The sequence below is a fragment of the Myxocyprinus asiaticus genome, chromosome 28 (assembly GCF_019703515.2).
Source record: "Myxocyprinus asiaticus isolate MX2 ecotype Aquarium Trade chromosome 28, UBuf_Myxa_2, whole genome shotgun sequence".
Taxonomy (NCBI): Eukaryota; Metazoa; Chordata; class Actinopteri; order Cypriniformes; family Catostomidae; genus Myxocyprinus; species Myxocyprinus asiaticus.
The window spans coordinates 26,159,832-26,182,500 of record NC_059371.1 but is presented as its reverse complement, the minus strand read 5'-3'; the positions used below and the strand labels follow the sequence as shown (position 1 = coordinate 26,182,500).

Below are 22,669 nucleotides of genomic sequence, written 5' to 3'. Positions count from 1 at the left end.
ACATACACATATATATAAATATATACATATATACATATAAATATATACATATATACATACATATATATATATATGTGTATGTGTATGTGTGTGTGTATATATGTATATGTATATATATATGCACACACACACACACACACATATATATATATATATATATATATATATATATACATATACATATATACATATACATATATATATATATATATATATATATATATATGTGTATATATATATATATATATATATATGTATATATATGTATATGTGTATATGTGTATATATGTATATATCTTTCGTCTATTCTTCAAAATATAATCAAGGGTATTTCTTTAAATGCGCATCTTTGTGTCTAACGGCATTTCTTGTCGTGTCACTCCAAGACATCTTATAGGTCGCCTGGGCAGGTAGATGAGCAAAATTACCCACTGTGCATGAAATTTGGCATGTGGTTGGTGCTAATTTCATACCCTGTGCTGGCAACTTCCCGGCTACATGGTTTTGTCATTTCAGATATTGTCAATCAATGTCTGGCAATGAGTGTCGCAATTCGGCATCAGGATGTTTTTCAGATATCTATTTACAAATCGCCCAGCCCTGGTCCCCCTTGAACATTTTGCCATCCGAACACCCTCCTTGGGGTTGATTCAGCACCCCCTTTGTGCGGCACATGATATCACTGAGTTAAATGGCAGTTTGGTGGTGAGGTGTGAATGGTAGTAATACGGATATAAGACGGAAAGCCATTGCATGGATGAATAGCAGATTTAGTAAAAAGGTAATTCTGTAATTTTACTGCAGTTGATGTGAAAGTGGCTAATGTCTCTTGACAAGAATATCATTTTGAAAATAACTGCTTGAAGATATGTGATGCTATTTTTTGGGCTGGTGGGAAACTGGTAGTCTTGGTCTCGGTAGGTGAGCGGCCATTCCAATGTAACCAGTGTGGGGCCTCCTTCACTCAGAAGGGCAACTTACTGCGTCACATCAAGCTCCACTCTGGCGAGAAGCCCTTCAAATGTCCCTTTTGTAACTACGCCTGTCGTCGCCGAGACGCCTTGACAGGACACCTCCGCACCCACTCTGGTGAGCCTTCATTGGTCGAAAGCAGCCATTTGTGAGAAGAAAGGAGAGATAGAACTTTGTGGCTGGAAATAATGGATGGAATAGTGTGTGGGATGGAAAAAAAGCCTTTTGATGTAGCAAAGAATGAGAACAGATTAATGTAGGCAAGGCCATTTGAACCTATTTCTGTTCTTCTCTGCCTAGAGCTTTGGTTAACTTCCTTTTAAACTCAATGCACTTCCAGAGATAGCGCAACCTGACTAATAAGTGTAAATTAGATCTCATCGATCAGCTATGCATTGAAGTTTTAGTCAGAGATATTACATAGATGATCAGACAACAAAATGATAACTCTGCAGCAGTCTAGTATGACATTTAGAATGTTATGAAAACAGGATATCCTGCTTGTGTTTTTGAATGATTTTGAAAAGCATTCACCTTTAGCACCTAAATCTGGCTAGTTAAAGTCCTATTAACATGAATGCAGACCTTTAGAGAAGTGGCTTTTTAGAGTAATGGATTTCTCTGAAATGACGCACATCTTACAATGAGCTGATGCGTTCTGCAGTTTTTCTTTGTAAACGTCATAGATTAGCAGCATCTAATTTCGTTTTTGGGGAAATTGTGACAAGGGAAATTCTGTGGTCTAACTACGAATTCTGTACCGGTTTGTAATTACTATATTCTTATGTAAATATACTTGGAAGCGCTGTCTTTTTACAGCTCTTTTGACACATATTTTTAGTAGGTAACACCTCACGTTAGGTAAAGCATCAATATTGTCTTAGTAATGTTCATGTTTACATAACACCAGCACAAGAGTGTGAAATGCCTTTGCCTTGGCTTAAAATTCTACCTCCTTGCTATTTCAGTGTCCTCCCCTACAGTTGGTAAGCCCTACAAGTGCAGTTACTGTGGCCGCAGTTACAAGCAGCAGAGCACCCTGGAGGAGCACAGAGAGCGCTGCCACAGCTACCTACAGAGTCGGGACAGCCAGCCTGCTCACAACACCCAATCTGCACATGGTAATAAGACACGCACACACGATTCTGTTATAATCAGAATGGTGCTACAAGTGCATTGGTTCGTTCTCACACTGTTCATCCATAATGTTATGTTCAGGTGAAGAGGTTCATAACATGGAGATGATGTCTGAACCCCTGATCCAGTCTTCCTCAGAGAAGATGACCTTCATTGATCGACTGGCCAACAGCATCACCAAGCGGAAGAGATCAACACCCCAGAAGTTCTTGGGTAGGCCCACTGCTTTGAGTGACTGTATGTAATGAATATAGATGAGTGTCTATTTTAATGCAATCTAGTGATATACTTAAAGTCAAAGTCCCTTTAAAGGTATAGTTCATCCAAAAATATAAAGTCAAACAGGCTGGGAACAACGTGAGGGCAAATTCCCTTTGAAGGCAAGTCATTCCACTCAACGGCCATCTTTGGAACATTCCTGGGCAGCTATTTTCTATGGATACAAGCAGCATAAAAGTACAACTCCTATAAAATTGAATAGGGAAAGACCGAAATCTGCATATGGTTGGTCAAGATTACGATAAAAGAACACATTTCGAATTAGCAGTGAAATCTGACAGCAACGGTATCATAAATTGTGCGACTTTAGCTCGGATCACGCTAAAAAACACTACTTTTCAGGCTGGTCCAGCTAATGCACATGCATGTTCTCGAGTTGACCAACAGGCGATGTCTGTATCTAAAAGGTGATTGGCTCTTTATCTGTAAGGTGGGACTTCTTTTCTACATCCTCCATATTGGCCGTTCCAATTTCTCCCATTCATTTTAATACCAGTGCTCTGTCTCGCTCTAAATAGTCATTGATAAGGGTGAGTGAATGATGTAAATTTTCATTTTTTTGGTTCAACTATCCCTTTAGCATGTTTGTTCACTTAGCAGCCATCTTGGTTACTCTTTAGCTAAGCTATTTTCTTGGTAGCCAATAGGCAGACAAGTGTAGCTCCTGTCTGTTTGAATGAAGAAAGAATGAAATCTCCAAAAACTATTTATCAAGATTCCGTGTCAATAACATATTTGTGATCGGCAATAAAATCTGACAGCAATAGTATCGTTAGTTTCGATTCTCTAGCTCAAATGACACTAAAACTGTATTTTTTCACCCTGGTTCAGCTAATTCACATTCTAAAGTAAATAAACAGCCAATGCATTTATCAAAAAGGCAGTTGGCTCTTTTAACTGAAAGGCCAGACTTCCACTCCTACAGCTTCTATATTGAGTTACAGTTTCTCCCAATCATTTTTCTACGAGTGGTCTGTCTCCTCCTCCCTATACTGATAATTCTGACTTTCTAGGTGAAAAGCACATGCGGCTGAATATATCCGAAGAACCTTATGAATTCGATCCCAATCCTGATAAAGAAGGGGACGTGTTGGTCTCGCACACCGAGGCTGATCCATCTTCTTTAGGGCGTTTCCTCCGGGGGCCAAGAGGAGGCAGCAATGATGTGGAACCTTCTCGCTCCCTGCGGATGCCTCCCCACTCTGCCTGCCTACCAGAGTTTACCCCAGTCATCAGCTCTGTCTACCCCCATATAACTCCTCTAGGGCAGCGGCTAAACTGTGCAGGTGGCATCTCAATGGGCCTGGCAGGGAGGGAGGCTGGAGAGGGTCATGAGGACGCGCCCTCCAGCCGCAGTCGCACTGCCTCGCCGAGCAATGGTTACCAAGATTCTACAGACACTGAGAGCATGGTGGAGGAGCAGTGCGTCATCGCCTCAGTGCCACCTGGAAACTTAAACCACAACAGCGGGCGCGAGCGGCACAGTCCTAGTCATGCCAAAGAAACGGACATGGAGGGGGACAGGGAAAAAGGAGTCCATGGGGGTTTACCAGGGCTGCCCACCAAGGCTGGCCCGCGCTCACCGCCAGCAAGGGAAGCCAGGCAGGTGGTGGACGGGGAAGGGCGGCCAGTGCGCTCCTTCCGCTGTGAGCACTGTCGCATTTTCTTCCTGGACCATGTCATGTTCACTATCCACATGGGCTGCCATGGCTTCCGCCAACCCTTCGAGTGCAACATCTGCGGCCATCGCAGTCAGGACCGCTACGAGTTCTCCTCGCACATTGTCCGCGGGGAGCATCAGGTGGGCTGAGGAGGGCTTGTGGTTGGTGCAGTGTGAGATTTGGGAGAGATGTACAGAGAGTTGTATGCTGCTTTGAGATGGTGTCATGGCATCTTGTTTGGTCTGTATCAGATTGGGGGCATGGCATATTAGCACTTGCTTTTAGTTAGGGGACATCAGCTTTTACTGTTGAAGAGCAATTGCATAGGTACAACCGTAAAACACTCTATGCGATCGCATCCTGTGTTTAGAGGATGTCAAGAGAATTAGAACGGGGGACTTATCCTCTGATTGCACTCCCACATCAAGTCATTCATTGCAAGATGCAGCTGTTTTGCTTTAGAAGTGCCTTCCTTCCTTCCATGGGGTTTATTTTTTATCAGTTAGTTAAGAAGAGAAATGTTATGCTTGTTATGCAGGCATGAGATTAGATTTCTAGTACTCTGATCTGATCAGTAGCGTTTACATAGAGTCTGCCTCTTCAAGAGAGAAAGACAGTAAGTTAATTACTTAGAAGTCCAAAGTCTGGTAGACTGTTTTAACTAGAATGGTTTTCTAAAGTTTCTGAGCCTGTTAAACAAGAGTATTCATACAACCTTTGTGCTCTTTTAGGATACCTCGGTGGGACTGTTGAAATTAGGTGACTCAGGGAGGACACTGCTGACAGAGAGAGGGAATCGAGAGCAAGCGACATGAATTGCTAAATTCTTTTAAGGCTGGAGGCAAGGGAGCATTGGTATGTTAGCCATATAAGGAGCACAGACACATATTGCCTTAATAGTTGCTTTATATGAACCCTGTATGAGCTAGTTGTTGAATTGCACATGGTTTTAAATGCTGGAAGATTCAGTAGGTACAATGCAGATGTTTGCGTATTGCCAGAATTTAGGAAACTTTAAAACGAAGACGGCATGGCACTCTTAGGTCAGTTAAGATTGGGGATCAGACTAAGGCTTTTATCATTTTAGTTCTTTCTAAAAAGTATGTTAATGTTTTAAGTAACGAAATGAACTTGAAGCAGTTTGCCTTAGTTTTTGAGTCTACAAACTATGTCCTAAAAAAAAAAGTCAAACCAGTTGGTTTCCTTGTGCCTCAGATTTTGATTGTTTCAAGCTTTACCTAGACAGACCTCACTTGATAAGGAGTTACATTAAACGATTTTGCATATATAATCTATTGAGGTTTTTTTTAAATATTTTTTTGTAGTATGAAGTCCCCCCATCCATCCTCTGCCATTGACTTATGTATAGAATGATGGCCTGGCTTCAAACATTAGTTAATCCTAATAAAGGATACAGTAGGCCACATTATATTTACATGTTTTTTTTTTTTTCTTTTTTTTTTAACACACAGTAAAAGCAGAGGGTGATAAGGAGCCTTAATTACTCTGGTGCAGACCAAACACAGACCCATGTTGCATTCTGTGACTTTGATGTGTGAGGCAGAGAGTTTGTTACCTTAAAGGAGGATTGCACTTTTTCTAATTCTACTTAAATGTGAGTGTTTTGCTTGGGCTTTTGGGAGGGTTTCGGACAGGCGCTGAGGTACGGGTGGGAGGGGAATTTTATTACAAGGCTTTAGGGGAGCAGACTGTAATGCCTGGTAACTGAGCTTTGAAAAATATTCTTTTGTTTTCTCAGATTGCTCAATTGCACTGATTTCTGATAATAAAAATAAAAAAATAAAAATAAATGCTATTTAAAGAAAAAAAAAAACTAGAAACAATTTGATACAAGAACACATTGGTAATAAAGACCAGATGAGCAGTGTGGTGTTTTTAAAAATTCTATAAAGGCTATTTTCCTAATAAAAGGGGTCTCAGTCATTTAAGGATTCAGAACTGAAAAATTTCTCGTGTTGTAAAATTTGGTGCTTGGATGTTTGTGTGACTTCTGCCCTTGATATTGGACTTGTATCCTGTACGCTTGTCCTGTGTGATCATGTCCCATTTGAGTTCATGCATAAGGTACGCTCAATCCCCACTTGAATACGAACTGCTGCTTGATTTGAAGGAAAGGACTGATTTTTTTTATTTACCATCCTGCCAAGATATTGTGGCCTGTTTTATCGGTGGATCTCACTTGCACAAACTGAGACAATTCTGATACAACTAAAGCACCAATGAATGAATTTTTAAAAATCTCAGAGATTTGTTTTGTTTGCTTGCTTGTACATTTCTCACCTTTTATGTAATATGGGCTGTGGTTAAGGGTACTTGGATGATGGAAGTGGTCAGCCGTTTCCAGAACTTGCTTGCGTGTAATTCACTTACCTGGTTCTACTTCTATCGGTTGCTTGTGAAATACTAGCTGCAATTTTCCGTTTCCTTTAAACCAAACCCAGCTCCTTTTTCTGCACCATTTAATATTTCTTATCCCCAAGGTGTGATGAATTAAATATTTTAAAAGAACTGTGAAGCAACCTTAACAAGCAGCAACTGAGAAAGAGAGACCTGGCATTTTTGGGGAGGCAGGGAACAAACTCTGTCATACTTGGGCTTTATCCCTGGGTTCAATGTTTTTTAAATATTTTGTGAGAAAAAATATGTATATGACAAAGAAAAACTCTTTACCTCAAATTTGTTAAAATATAAAAACTGCCTCATGTTCTATAAAAAGGTGTGTTGGTTTCAAGAGGTATTGTTTATTTGATCTTGTTTTTAAGGAGTGTAATCCAACTTTAAGTTGAAGTAATTTTTCATGTCCAATAAAGTAATATTTGTTGTAACTTCTGTCCACTTAAAAATCTAAACTTTTTCTCTAGTTTCCCTATTTCATGTCCAGTCTTGATGCTATTTTTAATATCCTTTAAAAGCCTTTAATGGTTATTATCCTTAAGCTGATTCAGATTTTTTTACGTTTACAAATGACTTTTTTCCAACATCAAGACTTCAGGTTGAAATGTATAGATCTATAAGGAAAAGTGGACATTTTAGGTGCTTTGACTGGTTAGAATTTCTTTCAAGTTTTTCAACATAATCACCTTCTAGATTTTTTGGAGTTCACTTGCATAGTTCTTTAAGGAATATTCACAGTTCAATACAAGTTAAGCTCGATCAACAGTATTTGTGGTATAATACTGATTACCAAAAACAACAAAACAATTTTGACTTGCCCCTCCTTTTCTTAAAAAAAAAAAAGAAAAGAAAAAAGAATCTGGGTTACAGTGTGGCAAACGAAAGTTTAGCCACAAGACAAACAATATCTGTGTTAATATGATTTTAGTGCGATAAAATCACTTACTAACCTTTTCTGTGTAAGGTTATGGCCAATTTTACAACAAACCATAAAATGACAACAACTTTACAGCTCAGATAATACATGAGTTTTAACAGTAGAATGAATGCAAGTGCTTTAAAAAAATTATACATTTTGCACTTCCAAAAATTGGCCCCATTCACTTCCATTGTAAGTGCCTCACTGTAACCTTGATTTTGCTTTCTTTTTTTTTTAGAGGAGGAGCTAGTCAAAATTAATTTTTGTGGTAATCAACATAATACAAATGCTGTTGATTTAACTTCACTTGTATTGAACCCGGAATATTCCTTTAAAAGGTAATCTTGATAGGCACAAAAATTCCATGTAATCTCGAAATTAATTAGGTTTTCTGATTATATACCGATTAGAAAATGCTGTTTTGAATAGTTTTAGATGTAGTATAGCATGTCACACTGCAAGATATGTCACTGCTTGACTTTCATGTCAACTACATCTGCACTCTTTTAAGGTCTATTGTAATTCAGCCTACTGGTTTAATAGTTTTGCATTAGTATAACAGTAACCTAATAATTTACAGTAAAACTATCCAAAAAAAAAAAAAAAAACTTGATGGTATTCCAATGAGTCCATAATGTTGGTTACGATATTGCCCTATTCAAAATGCAGTTAATTTAAGACTTAATTTATGTCTTGCAAATTTATAAATTCATATTATGTCATTGCCGTCGAGTAAGGGAAAATATTCATATATACTTTTTAAATGAAACCTAGGGGCTAGTTAAGATGACTTTATCAAGCTACTTTGTTTACTCATATTGTGGAACAAATCCTAATAAAATGAAAACATATATTTGAGCCTTAATATAAACTAAAGCATACACCTCACTGTAACTCAAAACATTCAAGCACACATTAGGGGATATTCATTTTCTTTTTCAATGGAAACAGATAAAAGAAATCACTTTTAGTTTTGGTCACTTTTATTTCTTTACATAATGTATGCAAACGTTTCCAGATCACATAGGTTTTGGAGGGGCTCTTGGGGGACCACCCTGAAACAAAATATTTAACTTTTATTAGTATGAAGTACTTAGAACATTACATTTGCAAGTATATGACAGCTGTCAAGCGCAATATTCATGTACAAGACATTATCTGAAGTGTGATGTGTATAATGCACTTACAGTGGGCCTGAAGCGTGGAGGAGGAGTGCGGTCCTTCCTGGCCTCACGTGAGCGGTTCCTCACCACTTTGCTGTGGATGGCACAGCTGACACAATAGTGGAGCTTTACATAGAGCTTGGGCAAAACATAGGCTGCAGGAGGACAAAGTAGTTTAGACAATGTCATAAACACAACACCATTGTTTTTATTAAAATAACCACCACAACCACGTACAGTATCCTCAATTTCATCCAAACAAGTTATTTCACAAAACAAGAGTGTTCACTCACAGTCAAATACACTGGCCTCAGAGATGTCCCTGACAGCCGCCGCCTCCACAATGTTTCTGATTACAAACTTCTTGATGGCTTTGTCCTTGGGCACACAACGGGCACAGTTTGTGCAGCGGATGGGCTGGACATGCCCACGTCCCTTCTTGGCACGACCGTTATTCCTCCTCTTCTTAGTCTGGCAGGTATAGAAATGCAATTAAAGGAGCAATATGTAACATTGACATCAAGTGTTTAAAATGGGTACTGCAGTCCAATTTCAAAATATTGGAGATAGTTGTCTCCCCCTCCTCCCCAGACTTGAAGCTCAAGCAGGTTGCCAGGTTGAGGACACACAACAGGAACAAGCAAACTGACAATGGCAAGCGACCAGCCTTTCACTGTAAGTTGATCAGCTAATGTATACGTTTGCAATGTTTTTATTTTTTGCAAATTATAACTAGCTCATGTGGATTTTTATTACTCTGTCAATGTTAGCTAAATGCTGGCTTCCATGTCTGCAGCACGCTGTGTTTGCCCACTAACTTGTTTCAAATCTGGCAACCCGGGATGTAGAAATACTATTGGTGAATGGGCAGTGGGCGGGATCACACAGGCCAAAACACAAACAGAATTTCCTCTCGAAATGGACATTTCAAAGTAGAATATACTGGCTGTAACACTGTTTTCAGCGAAGCCAGTATTTCAATTTAGCATGTTTCCCAAATCTCTAATAACATATGATAATTTTATGCTTTAGTACAGTAAATATTACATATTGCACTTTTAATCAAGTTAATCACCAGTTTAGAAATGACTAAAGCGTAAGAGCATTTCTTTCTCATAGTGTAAAGATACTATTTTGCCCAGGCCAATAGAACAAAATGCCACGCAGCGAATTTAAAACTTCGGACTCATTTATTAATAGGCTCTTACCTATAACAGGGTTCCTAAATAGGTGGCCCGCGCTAAAGGCGTTCACACAAAATCCGTGACGATTTTGCGAGACAAACTTACGACGAAAGCTCTATACACAGTGAGTAAAAAATAAACTATTTCACCCCTGCACAGTAGGTGGCGCTGTTGTGGTTCTACAGACATGTGGGCTGTGTCACATTTGGAAGGCTGCGCACTAGGTAGGACACATCCTTTTGAAGGCTGCAGTATACTGAGCGTCCTCCTTTAAAAAAGTCTCGTTTAAACGAGACGGCCTTCGTAGGACAAACGGAAATGGAACGTAACATGGTTGCTATAACAGCACGCCACTCTTTAACAAGCGCGAGCGCTTCGAGTGAGATGGGAACAAAGTCCCTTTAGAAGGGAATGTATGAGGTACAATTTAGGAGAGTTATAATGTAGACAGAAAAGAAAATAGATTTTACAGGTGTACTTTTTAGTCTAATACTTTATTTTAAATATTTATTAATATAATTATACACATTATATACTCTGCACCCATCTACTGAGGTACTTCAACTTGGGAATTAACATTCCTTGCGTTTGAACATCATATTTACGGGCAAATTGGCGTTTTCTGACATTTCCGTTGAAACAAAGTATTGTGGGTTGTGAGTGCCCACGAACGATACACCTCATACAGCCTCCAAATTCCCGTGGAAGAAGGTCACATTCGAAGTGTCCTACTCGCTTCTGATAAGACAGCCTCGAAGTATGCGGCCGACAAATGCGACCTCCGGAGGACGCATCCTTCCAAACGAGACACAGCCGTGGTTCCCAACCCTGTTCCTGGATTCCCCACAACACTGCACATTTTGTATATCTCCCTTTTCTGACGCACCCAATTCAGGTCTTGGAGTTACCACTAACGAGGTGATGAGCTGAATCCAGTGTGTTTGATTAGGGAGATATCCATAATGTGTAGTGTTGGGGGCCTCCAGGAACAGGGATGTTCCACTAATTTTATACCATTCTCATACCCGCAACTTCAGCTGTTAGAGATTAATACATTTATGTCTGTGTTTTTATGCGAGTGAGATGAGTAAAGAGCGCTGCTGCTTAAATATACGTGCTGTTTATATTTGTACATGTATTTATGTACGAGTATATTCCAAGCGGACTCTCGAAACCAACTACTCTTTTTATAATGTCTGGATTAATGCCTGGATAATATAACAAGGTGCTGCGATACAAATACACGTCAAATAGTGCAAAATAAGAATAACATTGTACAATTAAAAATTGTTCATTAAATTTTTATTTTTTTGTCCCAGCAGGCAAAGTTGTAGTTTTGTGTATCTATATACAAAAAAAAAAAAAAAAAATCCTAATTGCTTGAATAAAACAGGCTACTAATACTGAGAAAAGGAACTAATAAAGAATAATTTATGCATGATAAAAACAATAGTAATAATAATAGCAGCAGCACAAATAATTAGTCATTAGTCAACAATTGGGGAACCCTGACCTATAACATATTCAACAGGCAAAAATACAGGCTGAGTTTTATATACAGTTTATGCAATGGCCCATTTAGTTTGCACAGACATAAACTAAAACAACGGTTCATAAGGTACCGACCGTTGTTACTGGATATTAATCGCATTTAACGGGTTTAATGATGCCGTAACCCATGTACGCTAACTAACAAGACAAGTAAATGTTCTTGCTTCTGTGTTCGCGCGTGACAATTTAAACCCAGTATTATGAATTAATATAATTAAACTAAATTATGTTTGGCTGTATATGGGGTGAAATTACTCAAATCTATAGAAACGGTGAGAAAACGGAGCTGCAAAGAGTAATAAAAAACGTAGTACAAGAATTGCATCTGTGTTTGAGCGTTCGGTAACTCACCATTTTGATTTAGAGAGGCATGGGAAAGGACCGGAAGCTTGTTTACGTCATCTATATAATGCCCAGCACCCGACGGAAGTTTCTTTGAGAGACATAATAAAAGCCCTGTGATTTGCTTAAATTGCAAAGAAAGAAAAACTGTAATACAAATAAATTTGGTCTTTGAAGTTGTACAGCACCTCTCATACAAATGACTGCACAAGTGCAAAGATAATGAAAATAATTATGTGATTTGAAAACTAAACTGAAAAGTTGCAAGGGACAAGATGCAGGTAGGGTTGCCACCCATCCCGTTTTTTTATTTTTTATTTTTCAGGGGTGTAAAGTAATTGAGTAAAAATATTAATTTGGGGGATTTTTACTTTACTTGAGTGCAATTTAAATGGAAAACTTTTACTTTTACTTAATTACATTTCAAAAGAAAAAAATAGTACTTATTACTCCTTACAGTTTTATTTAAACTTGAAAAGTACTCAGATTATTTTTGCAGATTATTTTATTTCATTTTGATTTTGAAGTCACCTTTTCACTGTATCCAACAGATGACAGACTAGATGTCAGATGCCTGAAGAAACCAGGATCAGTTGGGGGAGTCAGTTCCCTTCTGGTTCTGGCTATACATACAGCATGAATATAATGCCATTATTAGTTATCTATCTATGTGTAATATAAATCATGTATTATTTGATTAAACTGAGTAGGTGTTGGTGGGCAATGTTTAAAACTAATAGAAATAAAAATAGAAAAAGCTTAGCAGGCTAGCAGGCTACAAACTTAAACTTGAGCTATGCACCAGCAACAACAGGAATAGGATCTGTTTCTGAAGCCAAAAAGCTAATTCATGCATTCATGACCTCAAGACTAGATTATTGTAATGCATTACTGGGAAGATATCTTGGTGAGTCCAACAGGGGCAAGTGAGTTTGAGTTTTTGAGACCTTTGTGGCTCAGTGAGGTTTCCACTAGATGTCAGCAAAGGCTTTGTTAAAGCACATGTAATCATCTACTTCACCAACAGTGCTTTTTGTATTAGCCAATGACCAACGAACCAAAGAATACCTTTCAAAGAGGATGCTACTGAAGTAGCATTTCTTCATGAATACTTTTGCTGTCTGTAAACAACTGCCATTCAAGAGTGCTACTCTAAACATCAAATCACACCTCTAATTGTGTCAGTGTTGTAATTTATTTGAGGCAGATGTCTGAAATTGTGGAAAATTATTGACGGTTGGCCGTTAACAGTCTGAAATGTATTTTGGTTTGCTTCTGGAAGTGATTACAGAGTTGGGTTGTGGAGTGGAGTGTTGGTGAAGGTTGGGGGCCATTTTTAGTGTAGCAAAAGAGGGGGTGTTCCCAGCCCTCGCTAACATGTGCAGGCTGGAAGAGGGGACGTGTGGCTTATGTGGTGGACTGTCCCCTGTGTCACTGAAGTTAAGGAGCTGTTGCCAAGAGACATGTCTTCTATACAATGTTGCTATTAGTAGTGGATAGGAAAAGAGGGGCCCACAGAAGAAATGATGCATGCAGTCAAATGCACACAAAATATAGATGCATATCTTTTCCAGTCACCCTTTTCTTTGCCCTTGTAATAGTATAACATGATGCTTTTAAAGGATAGTTCACCCAAAAAAAGAAAATTCTGTCATCATTTACTCACCTTCATGTCGTTTGTAACCCATAACTCTCTTTCTTTCATGGAAAGCCAAAGTAGAAGTTTAGCAGAATGTCTATGCTGCTCTCTTCCATACAATGGATGTGAAAAAAAAAAAAAAAAAAAAAAAGCACCATAGAAGCATCATAAGTGTATATTCCACATGACCCAGAATACTTGGCTAGTGGTCACCATTCACTTTCATTATATGAAAAAGAGCAGTCTGGACATTCTGCTATAAATATCTCCTTTTGTGTTCCACAGAAGAAAATACTACGGCTTGTAAAAACATGAGGATGAGTAAATAATGACAATTTTCATTTCTTTGGGTGAACTATTCCTTTTAATTAGATTAATTTCTGTACTTAACCTTAGTCATCCTTTTGGGAAAGATTGGCATGGCATTTTGACTATGAATTTAACATTTCGTAAATTTAAATTTGAGAATGGAAAGTGTCAGTTAATGTGTGCACAGAAGTTGAATAGTGTTATATACAATCACGAGACGGAGCGAGTCAGAGAAACAGAGGGAGAGAGAGAGGGTGACACAGGAATGTGTCAGTATTCCTGTAACCACTATGCCCCCAAACTGAAGCAAATAAACATTCCTCCGTTCATGTGTCAGTGCTGAATACTTGCCCACTGTTGCTGTAAAAACATAGTGAATAATTAAAACCAAAAAACCCATGGCTTTATCCTTTGTCTTTAACAGCATTTTTTTTCCACAGTGGACTGCAGTTAGACAATGTACCATTGATATATTTACTTATCCACTTAAGGCAATGCAGATAAACTATAATATATATTTGCATCTGCATTGGTGTATACGTTGTGACGGTCTTGCTGGAGTACTGTTGGGTAAGTGAATGGTGACTGAGGCTAATGTTCTGCCTAACATCTCCCTTTTTGTTCCATGGAAGAAAGTCATATAGTTTGGAACAACATGAGGGTAGTAAATTATGTCAGAATTTTCATTTTTGGGTGAGCTATCCCTTTAATACATTTGTTTCTGAACCAAGAGTAACGATGCACTATTTGCAGCCATAAAAACTTGTAACCATCATTTGGCAAAAGGACATAAAACTACAAAGTTGCCTCAAGTTCATAATTTGAATTTGATGTTTAGGTTGTCATGACACCATGTTTTTCAGTGCAGTTTTAGATGAGAACTTTATCTCTTCCATTATGCGGTTGTAGAAAATGATTTAGTCTGGCTGAAGAACAGGCCTACTGGGAACAGCCTGTCACCGCAATAGAGTAAATCAAGAGGTCATGGTCTGTTAGTGTAGGAGGTCGATATCGCTACCTAAATCATGACTGCCGTCAGGCCCCAATCGCCCACACACACACAGATATATAAACTTGCACACGTAGAATTACAGATATTATTTCACACAGACTTGATCCTGCATCACCCCTACAGACTACACTCTGAAGTGCTTTATGCACATTTTTTGGGGCGCTCAGAATAAGTCACAGACATCAGTGCAATAGTTTTCACTTCCTACTCTGATTCCACAGACTCATCCTCAGGAAAGATGGGTTTAAGAGTGTCAGGGCTCCTATTTCTGTGGATATAGACCAATTACACACTAAGTAATCTAATCTAAAAGTGTTGGGTAGATTACTTCAGAAATGTAATCCAGTACTGATTAGAAATAAAACAAATAAAACTTCTTTCCTGATACTTTTATACAAGGGCTTGTTTGAAACACAGATACGCCAAAAATAGCAAAACTATTACAAATGCAAAAGTACATTCACGCTTATTTTCAAAGCGGGGTGCAAATACAAACAGCTCGGCATTTATTTGTGCATTAATTTAGAAATTTAAAGGGTTAGTTCCCCCAAAATGTACACATTTTTCATCATTTACTCACCTGCATGCCATTCCAGACGTGTATGACTTTCTTACTCCTGCAGAACACAAATGAAGATTTTTAGAAGAATTTCTCAGCTCTGTAGGTCCTCACAATTCAAGTGAATGGTGACCAAAATGTTGCAGCTCCAAAAATCACATAAAAGCAGCATACAAGTAATCCATAAGACTCCAGTGGTTAAATCTATATCTTCAGAAACGGTATGGTAGGTGTGGGTGACAAACAGATAAATATTTAAGTCCTTTTTTACAATACATTCTCCTCTCTGCCCAGAAGGTGGGGATATGCATGAAAAATGCGAATCATCAAAAACTTCCCACCCAGACTTATCGCATCACTTCTGAAGACGTGGATTTAACCACTGGAGTTTTATGGATTACTTTCACGCTGCCTTTATGTGCTTTTGGAGCTTCAACGTTCTGGTCACCATTCACTTGCATTGTGAGGACTTACAGAGCTGAGATATTCTTCCAAAAATCTTTCTTTGTGTTCTGCAGAAGAAAGTAAGTCATACACTTCAGGGATGTCATGAGGGTGAGTGAAAGATGAGAGAATTTGTCTTTGTGGACATGCTATTCCATTAATTTAAATCAGAAACAAAATGCTTTGTGTTTATTTGTAGGTTTTATGGCAAGATTTCAATATCGATTTCAGTACATGCACACATGGCTAGATGATACATTGAATAAATATTTTAAAATATATAAGGTATTAATTGTAATTTTAAATTTTTTACAAATACAGAGAACCTACCTTAAAGTGCTAATTAATATTGGGGAGTATTTTTCAATGGATATATTGTTTTGTAAGGCAAAGATTGTGTAAAGATGCAGGGTGATGTGTGTTGTTTCTGTGTCTCTTGCATCACTAAACAGAATTGCAAAAATAATGACGGTTTTCAAACAGGTTTCCCCCCCCCCCCCCCTCCTCAACATCCTTCATTGGTTGGACCAACAGATAGTCCCACCCCAAACTCATGCCACTGGTTTAGCCAGTGTTACCATGTTGGGCTTGTCAGGATGCTAAAACAGAAGAATGTTTTGATAGTGCCACAGAGCCACAGTTTTTACACTTTGCATGGGAATCAACCTATGATTGGCTTATTTATAGTTGCCTCTGCATGTTAAGATGGGAAAGAAGGTCGTATTTAATAATGAATAAATCATATACTTCACCTTTAATTTTCAAAAACAGCAATCTCACACAGTAGTTCACATATGAAGCAAATAATTTAGTACTTCTTATTAGCATAATGATTTACAACTAACTGTGTAATGATGAGGGTCTGATAAGTAGGAAATTAGAACCCAAATGCAGCACGTTTATTACGTAAATGAAAACCAAAAGCCATAAAGGTCAAAACGAATGAGAGCTGAGCTGAGCTGAGCTGAGCTGAGCTGAGCTGAGCTGAGCTGAGCGAACAAAAACTAAGCAAAACAAGCAAGAACTCACCAAACTACAAAGACATCAGATAATGCAAGACAAACGAGAGGGAAAACATAAGGGCTATATATACACAAGAACTAACAAGGGTAACAAGATACAGCTGGAATTAATCAAAGAGAACACAGAGAACAGAGGCACAACAAAAAACAAACTTTAAACTAAAAGTCTTAAACCTCCTAGCGAGCTCTAGTGGCCGCTAGGGAAAATGTCAGAAATATCTCACAGAGCCACCCATTTAAGGAGTGGCTGCTGAAGCTCCTTAACATATAAAAAACAAAAATAGTTAATGGGAGGAGCAGGAGGTTGAAGCCCAGGGGCGGAGCTTCAGGAGATGGAGGCTCAGGGGGTGGAGCTACAGGAGACAAGGGCTCAGAGGTTATGGCATCTGGGGATTCAGAGAGCTCAGAGATGAAGTCAACATGGGACTCAAAGGGTTCAGAGTTCAGAGTGGCAGGGGACTCAGAGAGCAAAGCAAAGGGGACTCAGGGAGCAAGACACTAGGGGACTTTGGGAGCAAGGCACTAGGGGACTCAGGGAGCAAGGCACTAGGAGACTCAGGGATCAGGGGACAGCCTCCATGGCTGGGAGCGCTGGCAGCAACTGGGGAACGTCCTCCGTGGCCAGGAGTGCTGGCAGCGACTGGGGAACGACCTCCGTGGCCGGGAGTGCAGGCAGTGGTAGGGGAACGGCCTCCGTGGCCGGGAGTTCAGGCAGTGGCAGGGAAACGTCCTCTGTGGCCGGGAGTGCAGGCAACGGCAGGGGAATGGCCTCCATGGCCGGAAGTGCAGGCAGCGAATGGGGAACGACCTCCGTGGCCGTGAGTGCAGGCAGTGGCAGGGGAATGGCCTCCGTGGCCATGAGTGCAGGCAGCGACTTTAGAGCAGGAGCCCTTCTCCTCCTCCTTTTCCGGACAGCCGGGAGCACTGCTGTGGGAACAGCCTCCGTGGCTGAGGACACTGGAAGTGAGCCGGCCGAGGCTTCAGGCGCTGGCTCTGAGATGGTCAAGGCTTCAGGCGCTGGCTCTGGGACAGAGAAGGCTTCAAGCGCTGGCTCTGGGACGGTTGAGGCTTCAGGAACTGGTCAACTGGTTTGTTGATCATGGCAGAAGTGGACGCTGGATCGTGGTCTGTGGCAGGCATGGACCCCTGGATTACCAAAGTTGGGACCACCGTCTCTGGCAAGAGAGCACTCCTCGGTTGATAATCTGCCAGAACTGTTTTAATAACAAACTCCATTAGCGAAATATTGTCACAGTCCACTGGTACCAGTTCTTTAACAGTCCTATTCAACCCACACCAAAACAGAGTCCTTAGTGCCCTCTCCCCCACACCAGAGAGAGAGGCCAGCCTCCAAAAAGCTAAACTGTAATCCACCACCATCATGGATCCTTGATTAAAAAATACAATGTGTTCTGCTGGGTTCATCTTTTGGTCTTGCATTCTGTAATGATGAGGGTATGACGAGTACAAATTTAGAACCCAAATGCAGGATGTTTATTAAGTAAATGAAAACCAAAAGCCATAAATGTCAAAACGAACAAGAGCTGAGCTTAGCTATTATGTCCCAAATACATAACAATCTGCAAGAAGAATGATTATACAGTACATCCATCTTGCATTTCTAAGCTGTTTAAAGATACATTTCTAAGTTGCAATCGTAAACAGTAATGACAACTAATGTGCTGTCATGCTTAACATGGCTTCTTCTTTGGGAGCAGTTGCGAGGCTGAGTATAAGAGAATGATGAAGATGTTACAAGAGTCAAGCTTTTGTGATGCTGGATGGCAGTTGCTTTGGAGCCACCATCTGCTGAGAGGGTCAGGCAGCATGTAGGGGTTCAAATCTCTTGGATTCTGCCTGCTTCCCAGCTGCCATGCCCAGGCACTCCGAAATCCACACACAACCACACTTGCACACCTCGCAATTATCACACACACACACACACACACACACACACACACACACACATTTACAAACACACATAATCCCAGGCATGCTGTGCTGCTGGAACCATTCTCATCCATGGGCTGACACTAAAGAATGTTGACATTCTTGTCTTGATGGACCAGTGTTTTTTCCTTCATCTATGGGTTTGTGCAGAATATACACATTGTTAAACCCAAGCGGCCACATTGCATCAGGCCCTGCATGTGACCACTGCACCACTGTGCACTATTCCGAATGGTGACCCGAACTGTGCTCACATTCCATATACTTCCTTTGGTCCATTCTGGCCCAGCAGCCTCTGCTCCTTAACCCCTCTGTAGGCCCATTCAAGAGGAAAAACTTCACAAATTTGCTGGAATTTTAATAAGAAGCTCTGACAGTTGCACTTTTTGGTCCAAAAAGACCTGCCGCTATATACCTGTTTACTGTACTGTTCCCCTGAGTTCAAATTGACTGGCCTTTGCTCACAACATCAGCAATAGCAGCAAGTTCTCGAATGGAAAGTACTCGTCCTACAAAAACATTGCTCAGCCAAACTGTTACTCAGTCCAGCCCATTGAGGTTTTGTTTTGGACCCTTATCCAGAGATTTAATTTTTTGCCATTATTCTATTAGCTTTAAACCACTGTTGGCTCACAACCTGTTGGTTAAGTTGCTTCTCAAAGCTCTTTAGAGACCCTCAAGGGCACTTATTGAATTAAAACCTTTATTGGTCACTTTTGGAAAACGAGCAGAGGTCTCCAATTAAGGAAAATGACAATTCATAAATTCTCTCAACCTCTAATTAGAGATGTACAGCATTTATTCGTTTTTAGCTTGTGGTTTAGCATTTGTCTCTGTGGTTTCTTGCAGGGCTAGTTTACCCAAAAATGAAAATTCTGTCTTCATTTACTCACCCTCATGTTGTTCTAAACCTGTGTGACTTTCCTTCTTCTGTGGAACACAAAAGCAGAATGTTAGCTTCAATCCCTATTCACATTCACAGTATAGAAAAAAAGATGCAATGAAAGTTAAAAGTGACTGAGGCTCATATTCTGTCATATTTTGTGTTCCATAGAAGAAAGAAAGTCATACAAGTTTCGAACAACATGAGGTTGATTAATGATGACAGAATTTTAATTTTTGCATGAACTATCCCTTTTAAAGGAATGTTCCGGGTTCAGTGCAAGTTAAGCTCAATCTACAGCATTTATAGCATAATGTTGATTACCACAAAAATTAATTAGATTCATCCCTCGTTTATTAAAAAAAAAAAAAAAAAATCTAAAATCAAGCTTACAGCAAGACACTTACAATAGAAGTGTATGGGGCCAGTCCATAAACATTAAAATTCACACTTATATAAAAGTACTGCCACAAGACATAAATATAATATATGTTAGCATGATTTTAGTGTGATAAAATCTCTGTTCTACATGATTTTAGTGTGATAAAATTGCTAACAGGGTTTACGGTGTTGCATCGTGTAACAAAGTTGTACTATTGGAAATAACGTTACACTGATAAGGTTAGTAAGCAGTTTTATCACACTAAAATCATGTCAAGACATATAAAGTTTACATCTCGTGGCTATAATTTTGAAATATTGTATATTTAAAATGTTATGGACTGGCCCCATTCACTTCCATAGTAAGCGCCAAGTAAGATTTTTCTTTTTGTGATTAACGAGGGATGAGTCGAAATCATATTTTGAAGTAATCAACATTATGCCACCAATGCTGTCTGTTGATCTTAACTTGTATCAAACCCGGAACACTCCCTTAAACTGTGACTACTCTCACGTGGAATCCTTATTTTTCTGACTCATTTCCTCTCCCATTCTCCACACTTCTCAGTTTGCTTATGACTCTCGTGATCCTTATTGGAGCTGAAAACATAATGAATTTATGCTTTTAAGAGTTCTTGTGTTTTGAGATCCCTTTAACCACATCTCCCTTTCCCAGCCTCCCTCCCTGCTTGCCGCCTGGCATGACCGTGTGTCAAAGGTGGCTGCAGCAGAACAGACTGTGGGAACAGACGGTCAGCCTCCCTCGTCCCCTATTCCCTAACCAGAGGGGCAGCCATCAATCCAAGCCAGCACGGACCCCTCCTCGCTCCCCTCCCAGTTCAACCCACACACTCGCTCCCCAATAATCCACGGAAGCAATTTCATCTCGACTCGGGTGGCGGCCCATTGTCGCCAACTCCTTCAATCTTTCCTAATTAACTCTCGCTTTGTCCCGCATCCGAGCTTCTGGACTCATCTCTACGACATTCCGATCTGGGCCGGTCTTCACACTCCCGGGCAACCCTTGGACCCTAATCCCACCGCACCCCTCCCTCCTGAGTAACTCTTTCCATTTTTCCCCCCAACCTGCCGATCACCTACTTACAGAGTTAGGTAGGGGTATTAACTCCTTGGGTTTTTTGAAAGAAGGGAACGAAGGAGGGGGTGAGGAGGAGATGGCCAGAAAGCGACTCCAACCCAGACAATTAGAACAATGGGCCGGGCCTGTAGGGGGCTAACTCGCAGCGTCACGCCTGGACGGTGGGGTATTTTATCGGTTTAATGAATTGTCCGTCAGTCCCTGACTACATCACTGTCTGTGTAGAGAGTGGACAGCAGGGACCCAGACACTAAGTCGGTATTTATTACACTGCCTTTGTCACTAATTGAGCTAATTATCAGTGACTCCTCAGCACTCCCACAATGACAGTAGCCTTCCGCTACCTCCCTCATCCCACCAATGCCTGGGAATGCAGTCTAACTTTGCTTCTTTATCCCTCATTTCTATCCTTCTCTCCTTATCCTTCTCTTCTTCCCCCACTATCTCCTTCCTTTTTTGTTAATGCTCTGGATTCTTGTACTATCTGCCTTACAATGCACATTACACATCCATTTATTACACTGCTCACTTTCATTCAGTTAATTATTTCCCTTTTTAATTAGGGTCATTAGAAGGTTTTGAAGTGCAAAATATATAGGGTTTTTGTCTCATGATCTTTGATACTAGATGTATAACCATATAATTTTACATTCAGTGGCTCCAAAAAGTATTAGGACACTTAAGCCACACTCAAAAATGCATGAATGTTAATGCATTAGGTAACAAAATATCAAACCATATGTTTAAGAAAGACAGCACAAGCACAGTTTTAATGCAAAACATTTCACCAAACAAGTTTGCTTAGGTTTTAAATGATAAAACAATAGATATACTGTAGAAAATTATGAACAGTGTTTGGACACTTTCAGGTTGTCAAACTTTGTGGAACATGTCTATTGTTAATGTATTGAATTACACATGTGGTTACTGTGCTAGGTAGGACACCTGTGGGAACTTTAATGGAACCGACTTAATACAATCACTAAAAATTACCTTGACACCAGTTGGTTAAAAATTAGTTCTGAGAAATGCTCTAGGATTATTTGTTGCAGATAACATTTGTTTTGATATTTTGTTATCAATGCCACACAGAATTTCATAAATGTTTAAGGATGGCTGAAGTGAACATATGCATAGGAACTTTCTGACCTTGGTATTTTCATCTGTTTTTCTAATTATATCTTGCCATTCGTTAAACCATAAAACCAATGCTTAGGGCTCTCTTCACAATCAATAAAGTTCTGTCCAGTTGGCATTCCAGATCCTATTTCTCCTCTCATCCTCTCTTACTCCCCCTGTCTCATTTCTGTGTGTTCTGGTCGGGATGCGGATGTGATGGCTGGCTCTGTGTGGCGGAGTGGCGCTCTGCCTGGCTGACCTTCAGTGGCCCTCCGATATGTTGTGGTAGCTAAGAGAAAGAGCCGTCTGCTTTCATGCAAACTCTTGTGGTTGTGCTGGCCTTGCCAGTAGGGTGGGGGGAATGCAGCCTGTCATTATTTCTTGATTTTTTTCTGATATTAAGTAAATGAAGCAAAACCTCTGGTGTTGTGAAAACATACAGATTTAACACTGTGTTACGCCGCTGCCCAGATTCCCTCTGTGGTTAATGTGGATTTAGGGAGCATGACTGCTCGGAGAAGTGGACTGCTCTTGTGCTTTTAGCAGTGGGAATGATTTTAGAAGATTGGGAATGCTCGCACACTCAGACTGTTGACATACGTTTAAGTGCTTTAGACATACCATGTCAT

The 22,669-nt window shown here is 39.9% G+C and overlaps 2 protein-coding genes across 3 annotated transcripts in view; one reads left to right on the top strand and one right to left on the bottom strand.

The window, feature by feature from the left end:
• Positions 1-6,925, top strand: part of LOC127419188 (zinc finger protein Eos-like) — a 14,572-nt gene extending 7,647 nt beyond the window's left edge. The window contains exons 5-8 of one of the 2 annotated variants that reach the window (XM_051660379.1): positions 922-1,089; positions 1,941-2,093; positions 2,191-2,322; positions 3,402-6,925. In XM_051660379.1, coding sequence (XP_051516339.1) covers positions 922-1,089; positions 1,941-2,093; positions 2,191-2,322; positions 3,402-4,198 — 1,250 coding nt within the window. In that variant the 3' untranslated portion in view covers positions 4,199-6,925. Of the gene's footprint in view, positions 1-906; positions 1,090-1,940; positions 2,094-2,190; positions 2,323-3,401 lie in introns of both variants that reach the window. The other variant, XM_051660378.1, reaches the window with a different exon arrangement.
• A 1,423-nt stretch (positions 6,926-8,348) lies between these two features.
• On the bottom strand, positions 8,349-11,697 carry LOC127419191 (40S ribosomal protein S26-like). The gene is made up of 4 exons (XM_051660384.1): positions 11,633-11,697; positions 8,840-9,017; positions 8,571-8,701; positions 8,349-8,438 (listed from the first exon to the last, which is right to left on the bottom strand). Exons 1-4 carry the CDS (start codon positions 11,633-11,635, stop codon positions 8,403-8,405), a joined length of 348 nt encoding a protein of 115 aa, XP_051516344.1. The 5' UTR covers positions 11,636-11,697; the 3' UTR covers positions 8,349-8,402.
• Between the last annotated feature and the right edge of the window lie 10,972 nt (positions 11,698-22,669).